We start from the raw sequence: 23,061 nt of genomic DNA, 5'->3' as shown, positions 1-23,061 counted from the left end.
TGTTAGTTGTGTGCGGATGGTCTTTAGGACCCCAGTCTGCATAGTGATGCACATTCCCCTAATTGTTAGTTTAAACCACTACTCTCTACTGACCCCTCATTAGTCGCGAAATAGTATTATAGCCGATTTAAGCTCTTCTTTGAATACCGTGTCAAACAGTGCTGTTGCGTGGAATCTCCATGTATATGGTGCATTACTCATTGTTGGAAGCGATAACCATAGCAGTACTGATGCATGGTCTGAGAGTGTCTTAGGCATGTGTGTGATTTCCTTCGTCCACGTGCACAGATTCCGGGATATCAACCAGCAATCAAGTCTGGACCACAAGCCATGCACCGATGAAGTAAATGTGCCCTCACCCTGGCCCGGGTGATGTAACCTGCAACTGTCCTCTAGCCCATACTCTTCCAGTCCCACCCTCACGATTCTATCAGCCTGCTTAGCATGCCACTCCGTTGCAGCTGATCTATCCATCTCGGGCTCTAGATAAGTATTGTGGTCTCCCACTCACACAATATTTATAGGTGACAGTGTATGGATTTGACGCCAAACATTTGTGAAAACTCCGGGTCATCCAAGTTAGGGCCATATGTGTTTATTAGTATTATGGGGGTTCCATAGATACTGCCCTGCACTATCGCTAGACAGCCCTGGTCATCTACAATAGAGTGGGTTATTGTGAATGGCTCTCCTCTCTTCACCAGTATTAGCACCCCTCTAGAGAACAACGAATAAAAGAATGCCCTTTATGTTGCCCATCTATGCCTGTACTAAGTGTCAGGTGCGTATTCTTTAGGAAAGCTATCTGAATTTTGTGCCTGTCCATATATGAGATGACCAATCAGGTTTTATCCCGGATTGTTGAGTTCCCTAACACTCCACTAAACTAGCGTTATATATACCCCTGCCGGGCCATAGAATTAACATGTAGTGGTTTGTACGGCCATGCAACCTGGGAGTTATCGTGAAAGACTTAGTTCTGAGCATTTGTGAGGCAGTACATTGGTGGTGGCATCAACAACATTTCAAATGAGACCCTCCACCCACCCACTTCAGCATCTCAATCATGCTAAAGACCCATTCCCTAATAAACAATTGCAACATAAAACAGTCAGCAAAATTATACAAAACCATTGCAGTTATTATACCCTGTGTGGTAGACTCTGTTATCCCTAAAGCATCACAGGAAGGTACAGTGTGTACTCAACAGGTGAGTTTCTTGAAACATAAGAACCGCCAGCTGTAATCTCCTACCATATCAAAGAACGGCGGACCTCTTAATGCAATCCACCAGTCCATTTACATTCCAAGACAGTACTTTAACTGCCACAATCCAGACAAAACGGCAACCGGGCCAGGCTTGAGTGCAAGGACATCTGTGGGCCTAGTGAGAACACAGCCCCATGCGGAGCGCCAGAATCGCCAGTGCTGACAGTGTGTAACTGGGTCTGACTGAGCATGCATGGGTGCTGTTTAGTCAAAGCAAAAACCAAAGGAAATGATGAACGGAGTGTTGAACATTGCAAGCACTCACCCCCAGTCAACTGATCTGGGTTTAATCCATCACCGTTCTTTAGCCCACTCTGCCACCCCAGTTCAGACATGGCCATATGCAAATCAGTCTGACCCTGTGTCTCATGGGAACAGTCCAGCCCGAACTGCCAAGCCATGTCTTCCCTGGACCGGAAACAAGCTTCCTAGGACCGGTTTCTGGCATTTCAGCCGTCTTCAGCCAGGCTTGCTTGAATCCAGTGGCAAAGTGAGCAAGAAACTCACGTCTGAGCATACCCTGCCAACTTACGGCGAACAAAGCAAAACTTGTTCGGGCTGGACTGTTCCCATGAGGCACAGGGTCAGACTGATTTGCATATGGCCATGTCTGAACTGGGGTGGCAGAGTGTGCTAAAGAATGGTGATGGATTAAACCCAGATCAGTTGACTGGGGGTGAGTGCTTGCAATGTTCAACACTCCGTCCATCATTTCCTTTGGTTTTGCTTTGCTGTTTAGTCAAACCATCCAAGACCAACATAATACTCCATCCCCCAACCTCCCCCCACCCCATACTTCTACCCCGGGAGCATCTATCGTCCTAATACCACACATCTATTTATTTATTTTTTACAGCACTACATGTGTTTAATACAAACGTCAACAAGGAACAGCATTTGCTCTGATTTCCGTTTTTAACAAAACAAATCTTAACACCAAAAATATTTGCAAATTTAATTTGGCAAACAATAGCCAGAAATACAAAAACAGTAAACACAAAATCAAGCGGCCCTATCATAGCACAGCGCATCTCGAGAAACTAACCAATCAATTGTTCCCTCTTTTCAAAGAATATTCAAAAGCGACCGCTTACCCCAGGAAATACTTTTGGATTATTTAATCACCCTTAGTGCTTCGTGTCACAGCTTCATAGCACGGGCCCCAGCTAAACGGTACTCCTTTTACAGATGTTGGAAGATAAAAGGATGAGCAGGAGTTATTGGGTTTAGTTTTCAATCCACCACCAACCACTTCGCTCATTGCGCTGCTTTCCTAAATGAAACGTATTCTTTTGGTATTGTATAACGGTTACAAGGGGTTGCGTTGTTGCTGATTAGGCAACATTTTGTTGGTTTTCCTGCCTTGATAAAGTTTTTTTATTTTTTTATTTTGTATTGAATTTATGGAACATTTCACAGTAGTACATAATACGCATCGTGCATGAGACAATCAAATTATACGGAGTTATAACTTAGAATACTTTACAGAGGCAACTAGAATGACTGCTAGAAGTTCGTCTTTTTTAACAGATACATCATTTCAGTAATCAATGGCATTAACGTAGCGGATTAAGCCCTATTACCAAAACATTGTACTTCTGCCCGGGTCTCTATGTTTAAACACTCTGTCCTGCGTTGACTCTGGGATCCTGCTTCTATACAATTCTACTGGCCCCCAGATTCTCCCGTATCTTTTGCAGCTAGATATTGTTTATACGGTCCGCCGAAACTTTTTCGGTGACTTTGTGGGGGCAACAGTTCACTATATAATTTGGATTGTGTGTTGCAGAAAAGCATGTGTTTTACCTACTCTGCCTTTGAAGGTACTGGCCCCAGCGACCAGCACATCGCAATTCTGCGTTTGGCAATGAGTAGCCTCAAAGATATTAGTTTCCTTACCTCTTTTTGTAGAGGCTTAGTGTATCCCAATAAAGCAAGTAGCGGATCTAGGGAGAGAGGTAACCCTGTTATTTCATTTAACTCATGAAATATTTGCCTCCAAAATTACGCCACTTGTGGACATAGCCATGCAACATGCAGAAAGCCAGCTCTGCCTTCTCCACATCCTTTGCAGCAATCTGATTACCTCAGGCCATATCGTAGTAACCTCTCTGCTGTGTATACACCCTATTTAGAAACCTAAAGTGTATTAGTCCGTGTCTCCCATTCAACAAAACTTTTTGTGTTACCTCGCAACATTACCTCCATTTATTATCATCTAGCGTCACCCCAAGAGCCGTTTGCCACTCAATCCTAGCTTCGGAATAATGTGTATGTCTAAAATCTAGAGACATATGGTATATGTTGGAGACCAGCTTGTTAGGGAGTTTAAAGCGCAGGAGAAATGAGAAGGTGGGGCGCTCTGAAGGTTCCTGGATGTAGTCTCTGTGCAGCTCATGTAGCGTATGCCTGGCCCTAAAATAATGATATTATGTGAGTGAAGTAAGATCTTGTTGGTCCACTGTGACCTACTCCCATGTGCGGACTCTGCAAGTCGCCCATGGTGAGGATATGAAGAGCCTTCAAAAGACCGGACAGCCCCGCCCACAGAACTCATTGGAAGCCAATTACACCATTTCAGTGGCAAAAGAGGGGAATACAGCAGAGTGCCTGCCTGTTTTTTCAATAAATCATGCCATTCATGCACAGTTAAATTGATAGTCCAGCACTCCATTTTGTCTATTAGGAGTTTGGGACAGTCGCCGCGGTAGCGGGTCAGATTCAACTGCTATATTTTCTATTTGGAGATGAGGTAGATTGTGTGGGCGATGGATCCAAAAATGAGCATGCGAGCTTTGTGCGACTCTGTTGTATATTTCCAGATCTGGAGCCCCCAGCCCTCCCATGGAGTAAGGTAATGTTAGAGTGTCCATTTTAACGCACTGGCTTTTGCCAGCTCATGCCAGTATTGCCATCAATGCGCGCAGCGTCTTGAAGATATATTTTGGGACAACCATTGAAATATTTACAAAGAGGAATAGGAATGTAGGTGGAAACTATATCTTCATCAGAGATATACGACTCACCAGTGACAGTGGAAGGCGAATCCATCAGTCAATATCTTCTTCAAGCTTGGCAATCGCTTTGCCATAATTTTCCCTGATGACTAATTCCGCATCCGAGTTTACCTGCACCCCTAAATACCGCACTGGGTCAGATGACCATTGTAGAGGGAAATCTAAGGCAATCGATGTCATGGCTGAAGGTAATGAAAATATAATAAATTTATTCCAATTCATTTTGAGTCCTGAGACCCTTCCAAATCTGATCTCCTTGCGTATTATCGGGGTGAAGTTAGAGTTTGGCTCCCGGACATACAATAGAATGTCATCTGCATATGCCGATATTATAAGATTGTAGTTCTGGAACCGTATCCCCCTATGCCTGTGATATTCTCTGAGGGCGCAAGCCAATGGCTCCGCAACTATAGCATACAGTAGTGGAGACAGGGGGCAACCTTGTCTGGTGCCTCTCGAAAGCTGGATGAGGGGTGACAACATCTCCCGCACGTACTCTAGCTACCGGCTGATTATTAAGAACTGAAACCAGTCTAAGGAAGATCTCGCCCACTCCCATTTGCCGAAGCAAAGCCATTAGGAATGTCAATTCAACAGAATCAAAAGCTTTTTCTGCATCTAAAAACACAGCGGCAGCTTTATTGTCTGGTCTGACATGCTGAATGGCCCCAAAAACTGTCCTTAGATTGTATGATAAAGTGCGGCCCAGCACAAATCCCACCTGTTCAGGGCTAACCAAGGTCGGAAGGAGAGGGGCAAGCCTGTTGGCCAGTATTTTAGCAAATATTTTAGTGTCCACATTGAGAAGCGAAAGTGGTCTATAGGACAAGCATTCTTGTGGGGATTTCCCAGATTTAAGCAAGGTTACAATTAATGCCTCCCTCATTGACAGGGGCATTAAGTCCGTCTCTCCTATTTCTTTGAACAGAGTACTCAGATGTGGGACCAATAGTTCTTTAGAGGTCTTATAAAAGGACACTGTGAGCCCATCATGACCCGGGGCACTTCCCTCGTGCATGGAATTCAGCGGCATCTGGATCTCGGAGGAGTCGAGAAGCCTCATCAGAAATTCTCCATGCCCGTTACTGAGTCAGGGCAGCTGTATGTGCTCTTAAGTATTCTAGTATAGCATTCTCGTCTGTCATCACTCTGGAGCTATACAAGTCCTCATAGTATCTGCTGAATCTGTTTGCAATTTCATTTGGGTCTCTCAGTAGATTCCCGTTCACCTCCTACAACTCAGTCACAGCGCCGGACTCTCTTTGGTGACGGGATAGAGCTGCTAGTACCGAGCCCGGTCTATCACCTTTCCCATACGTTTTAACAACTGCGTATTTCCCCATGTGTTTTATTTCACTATCTGCTTCTTCGTGGTATTTCTCGAGTGTTTGTTTCAGTACTTCGGAGACCTGAGGATCTTTCCCACTTAGAACCCCCTGCTCCAGTTTACCCAGCTGACTCAAGTGTCGAGAGCCTACCCCTGATTGACCAAAGAACACCCACATGTTTGTTCATTGCTACCCCTCTAATATACACTTTAAACGTCTCCCAGACAGTTGAGAAGTGCTCGACCGAGCCCATATTAATCTGGAAGAATTCTGTAATGGCCGTAGCCAGTTCAGCCCTGAACGCCGTGTCTAGAAGGGAATACAGGGGGAATCTCCACATGAAAGGGGCAGCTTCGCGCGGTGGATCCTTCACCTCTAACATTATAGGAGAATGATCATCAGAGAATGAGCTTGGCAGTGCAGTGCATGCACGTATGCGGGGCATCAGCGTCCCTGAGATCAACCAATAGTCTATTCTGATGTAAATATCATGGGGGCCGAATAATGTGTGAACCCTCCCTTCCCCGGAGACATGGCTCTCCAGACATCTAAAAGGTTCAGCTGTGCAGCTATATCACATATAGTTTTAGCAGCCGCTGATGGGCGCTGGGGAGGGCCCCTTGAGCGATCCAGAAGTGGGTCTAATACACAGTTAAAATCCCCCCCTCATACTTGTGGCAGAGAAGAGCTTTCACGCATATGCGCTAATAATGAATTATAAAACCGAGGGTCATCATAATTTGGCCCATATAAGTTGACAACCTGTAAATCTAAGCCTTTCCCATGGCACCTACAAATTGCATATCTGCCATTCGGATCCACCACCCGTTTAACCAGTGAGATCCCAGATTTCGGGTTAACGCAGATGAGCACACCTCTGGTATGGACCGAGAAGCCTCTTTCTAGTGAGCTTATTGCTGTTGGGGGCTAGATGCGTCTCTTGAAGCAATGCCACATCCACTTAGTGCCTTTTTAGATAAGCCAGTATTTTACGCTGTTTTCTGAAATCATTTAGTCCTCTCGCATTCCAAATTATAAAACGTAGCCTGCCCTTATGTCTATGCCCTGTTTCGCATTGCGTCATTTGTGCCTACTTCGTGCTGTACCTGTTATCATCGCTATTCTAAGTGGTCTGATTGAATATCTCACACATTCCATGCACATGGATACTGCGAAAGCAAAACAAAAAACCCTCCACCCCCTCCCATGCCTTACCCAACTGAGCATAGACGATCGACATCCTGACCAACCAATACTAACAATTGTGTTCGCTAATGCAAAATAACCATTCTACAAAAAGAAACATCTTTTGGCCTTTTGCAATGCAGCATGTAACATATAAGGGCAGATGTTACCGGTGAGCACTCCCAACATTCGCCAGCACAGCCCCACCCCTTGTCTGTAATGTAAGTCACTCGGAGGGCATAGCAACCCACCCAGAGCTCCCCAAGAAGACGTCTGTATGAGCAGTATTCCTCTTGAGAAGGCACCAGAGTCAAGGCAATAAGCTCCAGGAATATTTAAGCTGACATACATTACAGATAACTTTCTTTATGCTGCCAGTCCTCCAGAACCCCTTGTAATGTTCAACTCTCTTGGATTCAGATCTGAGACCCCCAATCACACAACACCAACCTGAGTTTGTTAAAAGCCTTATTTGGTGGATCTGGGCTAGAGGATCCGAGTCACTGTGTCTTTCTTAATCATTTTCGTCGACCTTGGGGCAAACTGATTCCTACATAGGTTCTCCATTATTAGGCCGGTGGTCAGGCACACCAGTTCATCAGTAGCATTATTTGTCTCCTCGTGCTTCTGCCGTAGAAACTTTGCGAAAAGAAATTGATGTCAGCACGCTAGGGTGGCACCTATATTAGCACCGCACACATGACTTCAGGCGCAGACATGGAGCTGCACGACTCCAGCTACCAGCACGAAGGGTTACTGCTCAAGAATTTCCGGATCCAGTCTTAACGCCTGGGGGATAATTCTAAGGTAAGGGATCTGTTACTAGATAGTCTCTACCAGATAAGGTGTTACCGAAGGTAACTAACTTGTTCTTTTCCCCTTGGACTAGAAGTGCCCTTCCTTATAAAAATCCACAGGTTTGAAAAGTGGAGTGTGTCTTGAATTGCACTTTTTATAGAATTAAATTGTCCAATATAGAGCATGCAGTTTTGCTGCTGTACACAAATGTTGTAGCGATTTTGGCAGATTGGTTCAGATTTGCGGCCCAGTTTAATCAAGCGAAAGCTTTGTCACAATTGCATACAATGATCTAAAAGTTCTACCCAGGGTCGCTAGATGAGTTCACCTTAAACCGCTGCATGATAATGATGAGCCTGAGCTTCACAGGGGCTCTATCATTACTTTTATCAAGTCCCACAAGGCAGGTGGCAATATTAAAGAAACCGAGGTGCTCAAGACCAGATGATATTGTATTTGAACTTGCTTTTTAGCTATGTGATCAATTGGCAATATAGTTTTGCTGTTTTAATAGACAAATGTTATTTTATTTTGAAAACTATTACAATATACTTTCGACTTTTTCCCATTTCCGCTGTGTTGTCATTGTAGCGCTGTAGCTTGTATTCTCCCAATCAGTATTTCATTTTTTAATTTTTTTTATTTAAATACGATGTTTCTTGCATCTTCGGACTGTCTTCTATACCATGTGTGGTTATTAAATATCCACTGGAATAATTCTCGCTAGCCTGTTCACTTTACCCCTTTTCTGTGAACCCATCTATTATTGCTTTGCATTAGTGAGCAATCGCTCTGGCATATTTACGTTAATTTTGTTTAATCTATCTTACTGTTGGGGGAAAAGCAAGCTTTAGTTACGTATGGCCTGTTTCTTTTAGTATGATATGTCTGCTGAACCCAAAAACTTTGAATTGATTCCTAATGCTCCCTTTAATTAGGTTTCCATTTTCGCCCAGTACCTTGATGCGAAGAAGCAGTGCATTATTTCACATATTTTTCTCTCTTTTCCTAGCACGTATGCTGTGAATGCAAGAAGGAATTTTGCTCTGTCTGCTCAGTCTTGCAAGAAAACCTCAGAAGATGTGCCACCTGCCATTTACTGCAAGAAACTGCATTTCAGCGGCCCCAGTTAATGCGGCTAAAAGTCAAAGATCTGCGCCAGTATCTCAATCTACGGAACATACCCACGGAGAGCTGCAGAGAAAAAGCAGACTTGGTGGACCTTGTACTCAGCCATCACAGATCGGGTCCACCAGACCCAATGGACACCAGTAGTATCCATTCTTCACGATCACAGACTACTAATTTTTTTACGCACTCTTTTTTTTCAAACCATACAACTTCCACACCTTCGCCATCCTCATCTCAGGGAGAACTCTTTGATCGGGGTGAAGGTTCAGGAAATGGAGCATATCCCGAGGTACACATTAGTGTATGCTACATAGAACCTGCTGAGTGTTCTGCAGCACTGAGCTCTATTGATAGAGAATTGTAGGAAATCAGGACATACGTCCTTGCAATTAGAAAAGCCCCATGTTCATAGCAATTTATGGATAACTGGTATTTAATAGTAGCATGTAAATGTGTTTTTAGGCAGAGATGGCTAAAGTGTGAACCAGTTTGGGAAAAGGAATACTGTACTATTTAGGCATAAGAGGTTTGCAAACATTTCCTGTTGACCGGGATGTCTAGTTGAAGTCTATCATCTACTTATATGTGTTATTCAACTAAGTTTCATTCCTCTTAGTCCTCTGTCAAATGATCTCTTAACCTAGTTAGCGCAACCCCATTTTATTTCTTGAAATACTTTCCAGTCCGATCTATAGATTTATTTTCCCTGGTTATCCTCAGCTCAGTGCGGTTCCCACAACACCCATGTGCTTGAGTCAAGAAGCTTGTGGCCTATACCAGGCACATGAGATATGCCTTTGTCCATTTATCAAAGTTTAACTTAAGCCACCAAGCATTCCTGTGTTGTTTTCATGTTTGCCTACTAGTGGTGGGTTCCTATGAGACGATGACAAATATTTCCCCCTAACTTTAAGAACCTCATCTCAGTAGAACATCCAATATCTTAAACCGCTACTTCTTAGCCTGCCACGCCACCGGTCTCATCCCATTAGAGGGATTATTTGTCATTCTGAGCCGCTATTTTAATTAGGAGAGTAGTATTTAATTATCATATTCCTTGTGTGTGCAGGGAAGACGTGAAACGTCCTCAATCACTGATGTAGAAGAAAGACAAGTACAGCAGGTAAGACGCAAAAGAATCACTACATGCATTTTATTGTGGTTCCTTATGGAGAGTGGGCCTTACTGTAGCCTTGAGAGTAAATCAGGCAGTATTCTTTATTTTTCAGTTGGTTAATTAATAGGACTAGGATTACCAACACTGCTAAATATAAGGGAACACTTTGAAAAATGGAGAATATTTTTACATTCAAGAGGATTTCTAAAGCACAGTCTAGTATACAAAATCAAGGCCAAAGGTTTTCATGGGCCTCTACACTAAAAATATAATTTATACAGCTTTGATTTAGTAAACAGCGATCCACATTTTCCTGCAAGGGCTGCAAACACTAAGAATGTAAGTTGCGTAGACAGATAATCTTTACAATATTCCACCATGGATTCTTAACTGTCTCAGTTTCAGTATCTGCCAGGACTTAAGAGTAAGAAGAGTGTTCCTGGGAAGTAGGTGAGTTCAGTCTCTTGGAATGAAGTTGAAGTTTGCTTGTATCCTGATATTTTTCAGCTTCCTAGATGGTGGGTTAGAGAATGTCTGTTGCTTTGGGAGGGCGCTGTTCATCGGTGAATGATTAGTTCTTTCTGGTGGGCAAGAGAACAAGGCAGGCAGGGAAAGTGGTGTGTTGTGTTTGTGAGAGATCCCTTCTGAGTGCGGATAGGTAATAGACTATCCCCATGACAGCCAAGCTACCCAAGATAGTGTTGTTTCTTAGTGTCTTGTGTGTCTGAATGACGTGTGAATGTATTTTTGCTTGGAGTGGAATGTATGTGATGTCTGAGTGTTCAGTGCCTTAGTGTTCCTGCTATATCAGAGGGAGAGTCTCATTGAGGGTCTCGGTTGATAAACCTCACCAGAAGCTCCAGAGCTTATTGGTTGACGTCCTGCATTATACCTGCACCCAGAAACATGTCTGAAGTAACCTGTAGACCGTGACCTTTTAAAATGCAACTGAGAAATTTTGAAAGGAACAGACTAGAGCAAAACCCTGGTTGGGAATTGCTTTGCCTGGTTTGTTTGTTTGAGATTACCATGTCAAAGAATGAGGTTAGTTTTAGATTCAGAAAAACTTGACTTTTGAATTACTGAAATTAATTCAAGAATTTTGCACCGGGAGCAATATTATTCTTTTCTCTGCTCCTCTAGACCATACCATGTGTCCTGGAGTTAGTTTCTAAAGGCTTCTGTATAGAAAAATCCAATGATATCAGCCACTTATTTCAATCCTAAACTTTATGGAAGGGAAAAGGTGACTTTTTCATCCAGCTCTTTAACTTGGTGGCAAGGACCAGAACACTTCAGTTCCTGATGGGGTAACTGTGCATGCTGTTCAATTTGAAATCGGCCTGGACTGCCCTCTGTCTATATGTGCGTTCAATCTCATCCTAAATAAATGTTACTCTACAAATCGATCTCACGTGAAACCTCTGTGCAGATCTTTCTTTGTAAAATAATTTTGTACCTTTTTGTGCAGTTTTTATGAGTTCCAGCAGCAAATGCTGTTTATCTTCCCTATGATGGACTGCCGCAGTGTTGAGGTCTGTCTTCTGACTGCCCCTTTACAAGGCCAGCATCTGTGTTTGTAGAACCAGACAAATCCACTCATGCTGCCTAGCAACAGGGATAACTTGTTTTTCCTTCCAGTGTTGTTTGCAGCAAACGCAAAACGAAGGGAAAACATTTCAGAACATTTTAGAGGCCTCTGATAAGAGGAACAGCGTCTCGAAGTCTAGTGATATCAATAAGGAGACTTCTAGCTCCCAAAATGTGACTTTCCATGCTCCTACTCAGCAAACATTTTTACCCTGGGATCTCCAGTACCAGTGAGAGGTGTTGGTGTCTACACACTTACTAGACACTGTGATTGATCAGGCTTTGACAAAAACTCCTCTGGGAATTTCACCCAAATCTCTTCCCAGTAATTATGGTGGTTTGGCACCTGTTAGTTCAGAGGTAGGCGCTCGTTTTTTTTTTTTTTTTTTTTTGGCAGAGTTTTATATAGCGCGAACTTGACCCGAATCGGGTATCAGAGCGCTTTACATAGCACCAGTTACGTTACATGAGGACACACATTCATTTTGGTTAGGCACAGGGAGATTAAGTGATTTGCCCAGAATCACAGGATGTTCAGCGTCATTGCTGAGATTCGAACCCAGTTCCCCAGATTCGAGGTCGACCGCCCTAGCCGTTAGGCCAACTCCTGTTTCATGTAATAACTTCTGACAGAGAAATAGCAACCTAAATTTCTGGGTCAATCGTTTTAGCCTCTAATGCATAAAACTAGTTATGAAAAATAAAGTACCCGTTACCCCAGCAGGATGATTGTATTCTGAGTCTGAGACATATATTCACTTTATTCAGGTCTAGCGCATCCCCAAAAAAAATCTGCTTTGCCAGCTTGTTCAAATTTTCGATTGAATGTACCTGTTCAGACTTGTCATGTGATCTTTAAAGTATTCAGGTTGATGGTCCACCTACCTTCCTCAAATCCTCTAAATTTGAGTGGAAGAACCTGCAGACCATGGAGGGTTCACCCAGTGGAGATTAAATAGGAGCTGTTTTCTCCTTTGTGATCTACCACTGGTGATTTCCTTTACCTCCTAACCTTATTCAAATACCTTATCAACAGAAAGGTTAGTTCACTTATCCTACTGCGAGATACTCTAAACGAACAGTTGCCTGCTGTTTCTAATTTGAATCAAGCATCAGTGGAGCTGAAAGACATGTCTGTATCACAAGGACTAATGAAAATGTTGGCCATCCGAAGTATTCCTTTTGTGCTTAAAGTTTGGAAACATCTGTCAGAAATAACCTATATACTTAAGACATTCTGCAACATTTGAAACTCTAGACCTCTCCTTGATATTAAGAGATTAGAGGAGGTTGGTGTGTTCGAACAAGATAATTAGACTTATTTTTAAAGACCGACAAGTGTTTGCTGGGAACAAGGGCTATCAGAGTTTCTGAAAGTTAATTGTGGAGTACACCAGGTCTCATGCTGATGTACTTAATTTGTCAGCTTTTATTTTCCACTGTTGCATTGCAGGCCGTGCTGCTCACCATGAAATTACAATTCTGAATCTATGCTGATGGTACCCTCAAAGGTTTTAGAAAAACTAGACTCACAAAGAAGACTACGCTGAATAATAACTCAGTCTTGATATTGAGTATTTGAGTACTGAAAACTGGCTTTGATTAAATGAGATGAAAATAGAACTCCTAACGTCGGATTGACTTATATAAAAAACACATGAAAAATGTTTTGTCTAGATATATCTATTAGCACGTGTACCATTCCATGGATCTGTTGGTAACTGTACTATTCCCCTCTTCTCCTAAAGAAAGCTTTGGGAGAAACAAATTAACAAGGTGGTAGTATCAGCTGCCCGCTACCTCTTCCCACCTCTAGCTAATACAATTATTCAACCACAATCTCATTGAGCCGCCAGAGCCATTAGAGTTGACAATTGATTACATAATTGTCCTATTCGTTGACACCACTAAACATTCAGAAACAGCAATTACTTTTAACTGTTGTAACTAGGTAAGTCACTAGGACTCCGTGGCAGGATCACATCACCCCTGTAATTTGTAAACTGCATTGGCTTTTTGTTGAAGCCTGAGTGGAATTTGAGGTATTAACATTTGTTTCCAGAACTATGAATGGTTCAACCCCCAGTCACGCTACTTGAGATCCAAGTAGCCATAAGAGCACGAGCCACGGGTAAAGCACCTGGCCCGGATGGATTGCCAGCGGAATAATATAAGGTGTATGCGCCACTATTGGGGAAAAATTTGCTGGCGTTCTATGAATAGTCACTAGAGATTTCTGCTCTCCCGGCTACACTCTGCGAGTCTTTACTCATATTACTACCCAATCCAGACAGGAACCATGAACTACTAGGCTCTTACTGCCCACTAGTGCTCCTAAACACTGACTACAAGATCCTGGCCAAAACACTGGCAGATTGCTTGGCTCCTCTGATACCCCAATTAGTGTACGCTGACCAAAAGGGTTTTGTACCTGCCCGCAATACATCCCTAAATATATGCCGTTTCTTCCGTGTGGCTGACTGCTCTAAAGAGAGCTGGCAGCACTCCGGCTGCTTAGTGTTAAATTTAGAAAATGCGTTTGTCACACTATAGTTGGAGTATCTGTTTGCCGCTCTTTCTAGGTACGGACTGGACACCAACTTTCTTTTCCTAGTCAAATTACTCTGCACCCTCCCCACCGCCAGGGTAAAAACACAACCCTATATGTCCGTCTCAATACCCATTTGCCGTGGCACCAGACCGAGATGCCCGTTATCCCCACTGCTGTTCTCCCTAGCCTATGAGCCACTGGCGAAAGCCCTTTGGTGTGGAGAAGAGGGATGGTGTATCCCATTAGGCGATGGAGTACATGCAGTCTCCCTGTATGTCGACGACCTGCACCTCTACGAGAGATCAGAGGATAATGCGATAAAAACGCTATCTGACTTTGCCTCTCTCTGGCCTACGAATGAACTGGACAAAATCGTGTCTGTATCCGTTCGTTACATCTACCGCTGACCCAGCACTAATGGTTAATGACGTAAGATTGCAATGGCAACCATCTATGTTCCGTCATTTAGGTGTTAGGGTTCATCACCAACCAAACGATTTGCTGAAGGGTAACCTTATGCGTGCTCGCAGCTCAATCAAATCACAGATGTTTTTCTGGAGCAACCTACCCCTTACAATAAAGGGTCGCATAGCTGTCCTTAAAATGGTGGTCCTTCCGTGACTTCTATATTACTTCACCATTTTGCCAATCTATATCGGGACCCCAGTCTTTCGCTCACTTTAAAACCTCATGCAAGACTTTCTGGCATGGCACACGCTGCACAGTTACGCTATCTAAGCTATACCTGCAAACAAATCAGGGAGGATTGACAGTGCCCAATATGGAACATTACCATCTGGCTGCCGAACTCCAGTGGCTAGCCAAATAGATTGGAGGGGCACATCTGACAGACACGGCCACACAGCTACCAGGCAGAATGCATTTGTCAATTATGAGTGTTCCACCCTGAGCAGAAAGGGGCGACCTCTACCCAATTACTGCTGGTGGTGGTTTACAGATGCTTCCATCGCAGCCTATGCATTACGTGAAATATGATCTCATATGCGTCTTCTTTACCCATACAAGGCACACCCACAAGACTACATGCCATCGCTGGAATGGAACTATCTACCTTGGAGGAGGCAGGACTACAGACCTTGGACTTGTATCGTGATGGTCAACTAGCTCCTTTAACTACCCTCACTGATGAGGATAGCCTGCCGCGGGGTCAATTCCTATTGTACACCTCACTAACCTCGACACTGCAAACACTATGGGAAGACAAATCACTCAAACCCATGACACACCTTACCATCCAATATATACACGAGCTGGGGGCATGGAGACCCCTCACCAAATGGCTCGCTGATTCATTGAGAATGCATGCTGCACAGCCACTAACAACCCTCAGACAACACTGGGACACTGATTTTCAAAGGCCATGCACAGATCAAGAATGGGCGGCCATATTGGAGCGGCCTACACACATCTCTAGAAATGCTAGATTCCGCCTCGTACAGTATTTTATATTCCACAGGGCATACCTGGAATTAATAAATACTTTGGACGCACAGACGCTCACTGCCCCAGATGCAACCAGGTAGATGCAGACCTATTGCACATGTTGTGGTATTGTACGGCCCTTAACATATACTGGGAAGTTGTAGTCACTTATTTGTCGAATTGCACTTGCTGCCTGTTGGGCGGCACCTGAGAGGTATGCCTCCTGGGCCTCAATCACAGATCCAAAAAGCACATAACGTCCAGGTTTATAGTTTTCAGACTACTCCCAGCTAAGCGCCCGATCACTAAACGCTGGAAGTGCCTGGAGCCCCTCCGAAGATAGCCTGGTTTCACTCATTGACCTCGCACAGGCAGCGAGCATTGCTCTCTAGCGCGAAGATTCCATGGTGATTCGTATACACCCGATGGCGACAACATGGGACACAATTCTCCTAGATTTCTGCACTGCCTGGCAGGCAACGGTAGCACCCCAGACGCTCATCATGGACAGTGGTGATGCACCAGCCACCATAAGCCATGAAGCATAATAGAAACACAAGTGCGTCCCACTGGACGAACCATCACAGAACCTAGCACCTCAATATCTCTCATATATATCCCAAATGCACTGCAACTGATGGAACAAGGACGGACATAAATCTGATCCGATCACTACAATGAACTATAAGCGCTGGGGAGCGATAGAAAACTAAGTTGGGCAAAAGTTAATATCGTTCACACCCTGATCCTGCCTCCCTTGCCTCAACTCTTTACACTCCCCCCCCCCCCCTCCCCCCCCCAACCTGCCCTTCCTTGATTATACCAAACATGTTGCACGTAGACCCGAGACTCACTGACACCAGAAACGCAATGTCATCCTTGTTGGACCACCACTGAATATTAGACGCGATATGTATTGTTACTTTGCTTCATTTTAATCTAAAATGTGAATGCGATCTGGCTGTATATTTTGCTTACATGTGCACATGTATAATGTCTGTTTATTCAAAACAAAAATTATTAAACAAAAACAATTAATGGTTCAACCCCTCCACACTTGGAAAAATTGTCATAATACAAAACCCTGCTCGCAACCTTTGCATGTAGGGTAAGTGTCTACCATGAAAAGCTTGTGAACGAAATCCTGACAGAAGGGATGAAATACATAAAAGTATGAAACTCCCTGCCTTTAATTACATGCTGGCACATGCATCAATATTGGCTGTTGCGATTCCTTAATTGCGATTTTTAAGGAATTGCAATAAAGGAATCGCAAAAGCCTATGCATGTAGAAATCGCTTGAAAAATAGCGATTTCGAAACATTCCTTAATTGCGACTCGCAAATTGCGAGTCGCAATTAAGTAATACCTCCCCATTCATTCCTATGGGCCAAGAGGCCCATAGGAATCAATGGGAAGACATTCTCAATTTGCGATTCTCAATTAGAGAATCGCAAATTGAAAATGCAATTTCTAGGGTGCAAGGGTGTCAAGAAGATATCCGTTGCACCCCTGAAATCGATCTGTGCACAAATGTTACACACACACCTGTCCAAAGGACATGGGTGTCTGTAACCTACGACTTTGAAAAATGCACTTTGGTGCATTTTTCAAAGTTTCCGCAATTTACTATGTGGTATGATTCCATGGTAAATAGCGGGCCCAAATAGCGAAATCGCTATTTTTAAAGGCATCTTGCATTGCAGTTAAGGAATCGCAATTTAATAAATCACAAACATTTGCTAATTCTTAAATTGCGAGTGGCAAGTTGTTTCATGCATCGCAAAAGCTATTTTTGCGATCGCAAACGGCCGATTTTTGTGAATCGCTCCATTTGCGATCGCAAAAAGCTTTGATGCATGTGCCTGTAGGTCCCTTCTAAATCATTTGACGTCGGAGGTATGGACCTTCGGCTTACTTTAACGCTATAAAAGAACCCCAAATGATGATGGGGATTCCCTGCAGCCAAGACGAAGATGCCTGCAATAGCAGCTCCACCAGGCTTGGCCATGAAATGCTGCAAGCAGAATATCAGATGTAAGAAATTCTCAGGCAGTGCACAGAATGTATGTAATCCCATTGTTGCCCAGATCCAGCAAGTTTCATTCATCAACCTTTCCACACTCCTGAAGGAATCAACATCCCTTCTTTTTAAACACCTTGTTACCCAACTGCTTCCTGAAAAAAATACTTTACTCTCATCTGTCTTAGCTCTCCACACCCCATTTTCCATCTTTGCGCTGTCCATTACATTTTTGTAAATCTCTCCCTCCAAGTCCTACCCCCTTTTTGTCAACTAGGTCTCGACTGGAAAACTCCTGTATACAGCACCCCGTTGCATTGTAGATGGATTCACGCTACATAAATAATATAGTTACATGCATGCATGGTTTCTATGCCTTATTTGGCAATTGTAGGGAATCCAAATTCCTAGAATAAAGCAACCACTCGAGCACTGTAGGAATAAGCACAGGAGATTCTGCTTTTCTTATTATTATTGAATGAAACATTTGACCAGATGCAAACATTTAAGTTAACCTTTGGGCTGGTTTTCTTCAAGCAATAGTGCAATAACTGATCTAGTTCCTATTCTTTTCAAATTTGTGATTGTCATTCCCCTGCTGTTTCAGAAGCTGCTGTTTTTGGGTAAGAAAAATGTTTGTATCCAATGAGGTTTACTTGTATGAGTGTGCTTGTTGTTTGTGTCTAATTCTTCCTTTTCTGATTACTTTCCTTGTGTGTGTGTAGGATATAGGCGAGACAACCTCAATCGCTGAAGCAGGTGAAAGCCATGAAACACAGGTAAGATTTGAAGCAAGTACTTCCTGAAAGGAACCAGCTACTGTTATTAATGGAAAATCCACAGTTTGTGGATTTCAGGACAGCTGCTAGTTTCCTGCCTTGCTCGGTTTACGGACTCCTACAATTTTCATGGGTTGCACCATAACTGTGACCAAATGATGCCTACTGTTTCCCATCTTGAACGGTGTTTTGGAATGTCCTGTACTTCTGTTCTTTCTGTAGTTAGTGGATAGCCTTGGAATTGCTTTCATTCAGAAGTCCATTCCCTGAGTTTCACTTCCTTAGTGACTTTGCACCTTCAAAAGATGTTTTAACATTTACATGTTTTCACTTTCTTATGCCTTTCTTCCTTGCTGGTATGAATTGAAGTTTTTTTAAGAGGGGATGTGCTTCCTAATTCTCTAACACCCCATGATGGGTGTTAGACTTTATTAAAAAGCCCCATAATGTCTCTGGGAGTTCTCAGCAGTGTCAGTGCAGAGCCAGAGTGCTTTGTTTAGTCACTACAGGCAGGTGCTTTACTCTAAGTCATAGCTTTCCAAACTTTTCATGTTGGTGACACACTTTTTATACATTACTGCTTTAGTGACACGGTCGAGCGAGCGAGCTCGAACCACCTAAGGTGGGTTCAGGGAGATTCTCCCTCCGAGAAAATTTTGAGAAAATAGTGGGCAAATGGTGCATTTTCAAGCAAATTTGAGAAAGCAGGAAGGTTAATAAAGCAATTGTGAATCTGTTCTAAAAAAAGAGATCACCCCCCAAACCTGCAGATCATCTTTCACTTTATCATCATGTCTACATTTTACGAAGGTGCACCTCCTCCGTGTACTTCCTCCGCCACTGCCTACCTACCTACTCACACACATCCCTCTCCCAAACGTCGAGACTAGGCCCACCCTGGCCCATCCAGGTAAATGCGACTCTCCTGTTTGCCAACAATAGCAAATGCAAAAAATGTACTTTCATCTTTCTGCCGTTATTATGCATTGCAAGCTACTGAAGAACCCACCAACAGCAAATGTAGGTGGTGTGGAAAATGTTCATGACCTTGAAGACAATGTTGTGCAAAAATAGAAGAAGTCAAAAATGAAAGATAGGGCACACTGGAAAGAAAAAGAGAATTTACGCCTTAAATATAGCGCTACATTTTGCATGTGGCCGTTTCTAAGTGCTGTAAAATACAGGCAATATACTTACTAATGTTTTGGAAGTATGGAAGGGTGAGTCAAACTTGCTGTAATTCTGAATGATGTTTTCAGTCACAGAAAGACACTGCACCAAGAATGTCCTGAAAACCTGACTTCACCCCAAGTTCCTTGTAGTGAGATTTCTCAGTGAAGCAGGATAAAGTGCTATGAATTTTCCTAATTAACCATGGACCATTGTCTTGTGGGAAACCTGTAACAATGTCCAGTGAGTGACAGAGTAACACGACTAAACAGCATTCTGTACAGTTGAATACCACATTCTTCATAAGTCATAGCGCTTCTTTCCAATAAAAAGTCTTACTCTGTGATGTAATTTTCTCTTTGGGCATGTAATGTAATCCAGGCACATTACATCCCTCTTGTTCCTAAATATAAGGAAGCAAAGGGGTCTCCTGCAGTCTTAATTCAAAGAAACGTCTGGAAACTTGTATTAAGCATAGCTGACTACATGAGCACCAGTTACGTGCAGTGGAACAAAGCGCTTTGATACCCTCCGGTCCAGTTTGCGCTATATAAAACTCCACCCAAAAAAAATATGGAGCAAGTGATGAGTCTGGGCCAAAAAGATCACAAATGTTTGTGTATCAACTTCCCAAATCCTAACAGTAAATGTCTGAAACTGAAAACAAGTTATAATAGTGACATTTTCTGAATGTCTGCATTGGAAGAAGGGATACAGCTGGGGCAAGACCACTATGAATTTGAAGAAAGACCTCCTCTTAAAAATAACAAATCTTGGATTGGGTTTTATTCCACATAAGAGAGATGGTGAATGTAGCAGACATCCTGCAGAATTGAAGTGGCAAAACGCAACCTGCCTGGCCGTGAAATTGATTACCAAACAACAAAATAGCGGTACCATATATCTGTATCAGAAACTCAAATTGTGCATCAACTTCTGCCTCCTTTTATATACGACAATGGCAAACTTCACAAGTAAAAATAAAATATATGAAAAAATAAAGCATGAACATCGACTTCTATGGCACAACCTAAAAGGTAGGCGCAAGGGGTAAACCACAGTTTTGTGAACTTCATTTAGGTGGCTGCCCCTAAAAAGAGTGCTGCCTGGGGCGAACCGCCTCCACCCCCCTCTAGCCGCACCACTTTAAAGGTAACTTCAATGTACCTTTTTTTTGTATGTAACAATGTTCAATTTTAAAGACATCTATACAAATATGTGACAAGTGCTGTTTCACAAGCGCTCTAGCAAAATCCTTTGAGGTGCTTTCACACGAGGTTAAACTAATGTTTTGTTGTTGCCAGATTAATTGGAGACTAAACTCTCACGTCCTGCCTTCTAAATTTAGTGTTGTTTTCTGCGCCCATGTGTTGTGACATCGACGCTCAGTCGTGAATAATAATACCTGGGCAGCTTGCCAAGCAAGCAAACAGAGCATTGCTGAGGATGACAACAAACGGGCCCAACGCATGAAACAGTCCTGCTGCCAGCCAGGGCCTTTCAAAGCTTTGGGGATTGCAGGGTTAATTTCCAATGCAGCACTGCCTTTTTGAATGTGGAAAAAGATGACAAGAAAGAGAATTGTTTTTGTGACGGAAACCCCTTTTTCTTTTTTCACTACTTCTTATTTATAGAACTTTGCACCGTTCTAAAAATTGACACAATACTTTTTAGCTCTTCGCTGATTGGACGTGGACAGCTAATTGTTTTTACTTAGAAGATTTTGCACTCTATTTTCAAACCACGTCGTACTGTATCATGCAGGTGTGTATTTGTTGTGTGCTTGTTTTTATTTATCCATTGCACTTTCTAAAGCAGATACACTGAAAGCAAAATTCCTTCGAGTTATGACAAGTACTGCTCCAAATCAATAGATGCTCATTTTTGGAATTTAGAGGAGTCGTAATTTCTCCTGTCACCAAACTTTCTGAGGAACACCTCAAATGACAGCCGGGGAAAACACAGCACAGCTGGGAAACCATAGCTGCCAAGGTTTCAGATTGCCACGTGTGACATTTTCATAATTTCAGTGTGATTATGAGTGACATTTGATCGAGTATGAGTGACAAGCAAAATGAAGGAAGGAAGAGAAGGGAAACCTATAAATAGCCCAAATTACAACCATGTGCACAACGAGAAACTTATTTTAAGCAGTTTAATGTGCGATACGTTGCGTCACTTCTTTATGAACTCCAGCAAATAAAACAAGTAATAGCCATATGTCTTTATCTGCTACAGTTTACTTACTGACATTGGGGAAATTAGGAATAATTGTTTCTAGGTGAGCTGAAAAGTTAATTATAGGCACGGTATTGCAGTGCTTTCTTGTCCAACTCTATGGCGCTAACAGTAATATTGGCTGCAGAGAAGGGTGAAACAGACAGCCGGCCCTGCTGGACTGCACCGAAGGCAGTTAAACTTGATTGGCAAAATGATGTGAAAACATTAGGATATTTGAAGCTCACAGTGATGCCCCGAGTGACTGACAACTCGCTATGTGTGTCGCCCACCCCAACTCTGTAGTCTACTTCATGTTGGGCATTCCCTTCATGGGGTCTGTGGGCTGACTGATTAAAGTTCCCCAAACGGCCTTAGCGAGATCGCGCGCTCTGACACAACATTAAAAAATGTAATTTGATCGACATTAGCATTTATTTTGTGTTATATATAACGGAAATAGTAGAAGTTATGACAAGTACTTGAAGTGAAGTGGCAGGCGTTGGGTAGATCATACTCCGTGCTAGCCAGCTGCAGCAGTGTGGTCTGGCGCGTCGGTGACTTTTCACGAGTCGGCAGTGGCAGCTCTGCTAAGTCAAGCAGCTGACTGCCAGTGACCCCAGCGGCAATTATCCGCCTTGGTCGGTGCAGCTGAGGTTGCAGCCAGCTGTGTTATCTGAAACACAGATAAGAAAGGCGCGCACTAGGCCCTACCTCAGAAACTTGAACACCCGTACTTGTGAGAAGATCAAGAATGTCAAGGCCTTCTTACGCCACGGGTACCGGATTGTTCTCCGGGCCTGCCGTTTCCTCCTCGTCTCGAAACTGCACATGTGCTACGCACACACGCTCGCCTAAGGGTGTCCTCCTTTCTCCACATACGTCCGGCGTACGAACGTTGCAGTACCGGCGTCATCCCGCGACACACCCACCATTAGCAGGCGACACAGTACCGTGTCGCGACCCAGAGTTTGGAAAGCTCTGCTCTAAGTTCTCAATACATTGGACCAACAAGTGTTTTCACACCCAGGTTGTACAGGAGTGCCATTTGCTAAGGTTCTTACTTTATTACACCATACAGCCAATTCTTTTGGTGATGATACTTTACCCAAGCTTGATTATAGCATTGATTGTTCTTCATCCTACGACATGAGGTATTACAATGAGCCTGCAAGTGATAACCCAAGCATAGGGTACTGCGCGTTTCTGCCCCAGGTGGGGTAAGTTCAAACATGGGTTTCCGCTCATTCAGTTTGATTAAAATGGGAGGGGCATAATATGGAGAAGAGTACAAACACATTTTTGGTTTCTAAGTACCCTTCTATATCACTGTTTCTTTAAAGATAACAAAGGAATTAAAGTTACTAGTGCTCCAGAAAGAATAAAGACGGTCTTAACCCCATGGTCAAGGTTTTGTTTTGTTTTAACTTTGCATTCGAGTGA

The 23,061-nt window shown here is 43.2% G+C and overlaps 1 protein-coding gene across 8 annotated transcripts in view; it reads left to right on the top strand.

Moving 5' to 3' along the window:
- Window positions 1-23,061, top strand: part of RNF34 (ring finger protein 34) — a 258,236-nt gene that overhangs the window by 145,239 nt on the left and 89,936 nt on the right. For all 8 annotated transcript variants that reach the window (XM_085635192.1, XM_085635199.1, XM_085635198.1 and 5 more), the window contains 3 exons: window positions 8,610-9,017; window positions 9,798-9,851; window positions 18,178-18,231. In XM_085635192.1, the coding sequence (XP_085491318.1) occupies window positions 8,610-9,017; window positions 9,798-9,851; window positions 18,178-18,231 (516 nt within the window). The remainder of the gene's footprint in view (window positions 1-8,609; window positions 9,018-9,797; window positions 9,852-18,177; window positions 18,232-23,061) is intronic.

The sequence above is a fragment of the Triturus cristatus genome, chromosome 11 (assembly GCF_964204655.1).
Source record: "Triturus cristatus chromosome 11, aTriCri1.1, whole genome shotgun sequence".
In the NCBI taxonomy this organism is placed as follows: domain Eukaryota; kingdom Metazoa; phylum Chordata; class Amphibia; order Caudata; family Salamandridae; genus Triturus; species Triturus cristatus.
This window is presented reverse-complemented; position numbering and strand designations above follow the sequence as displayed.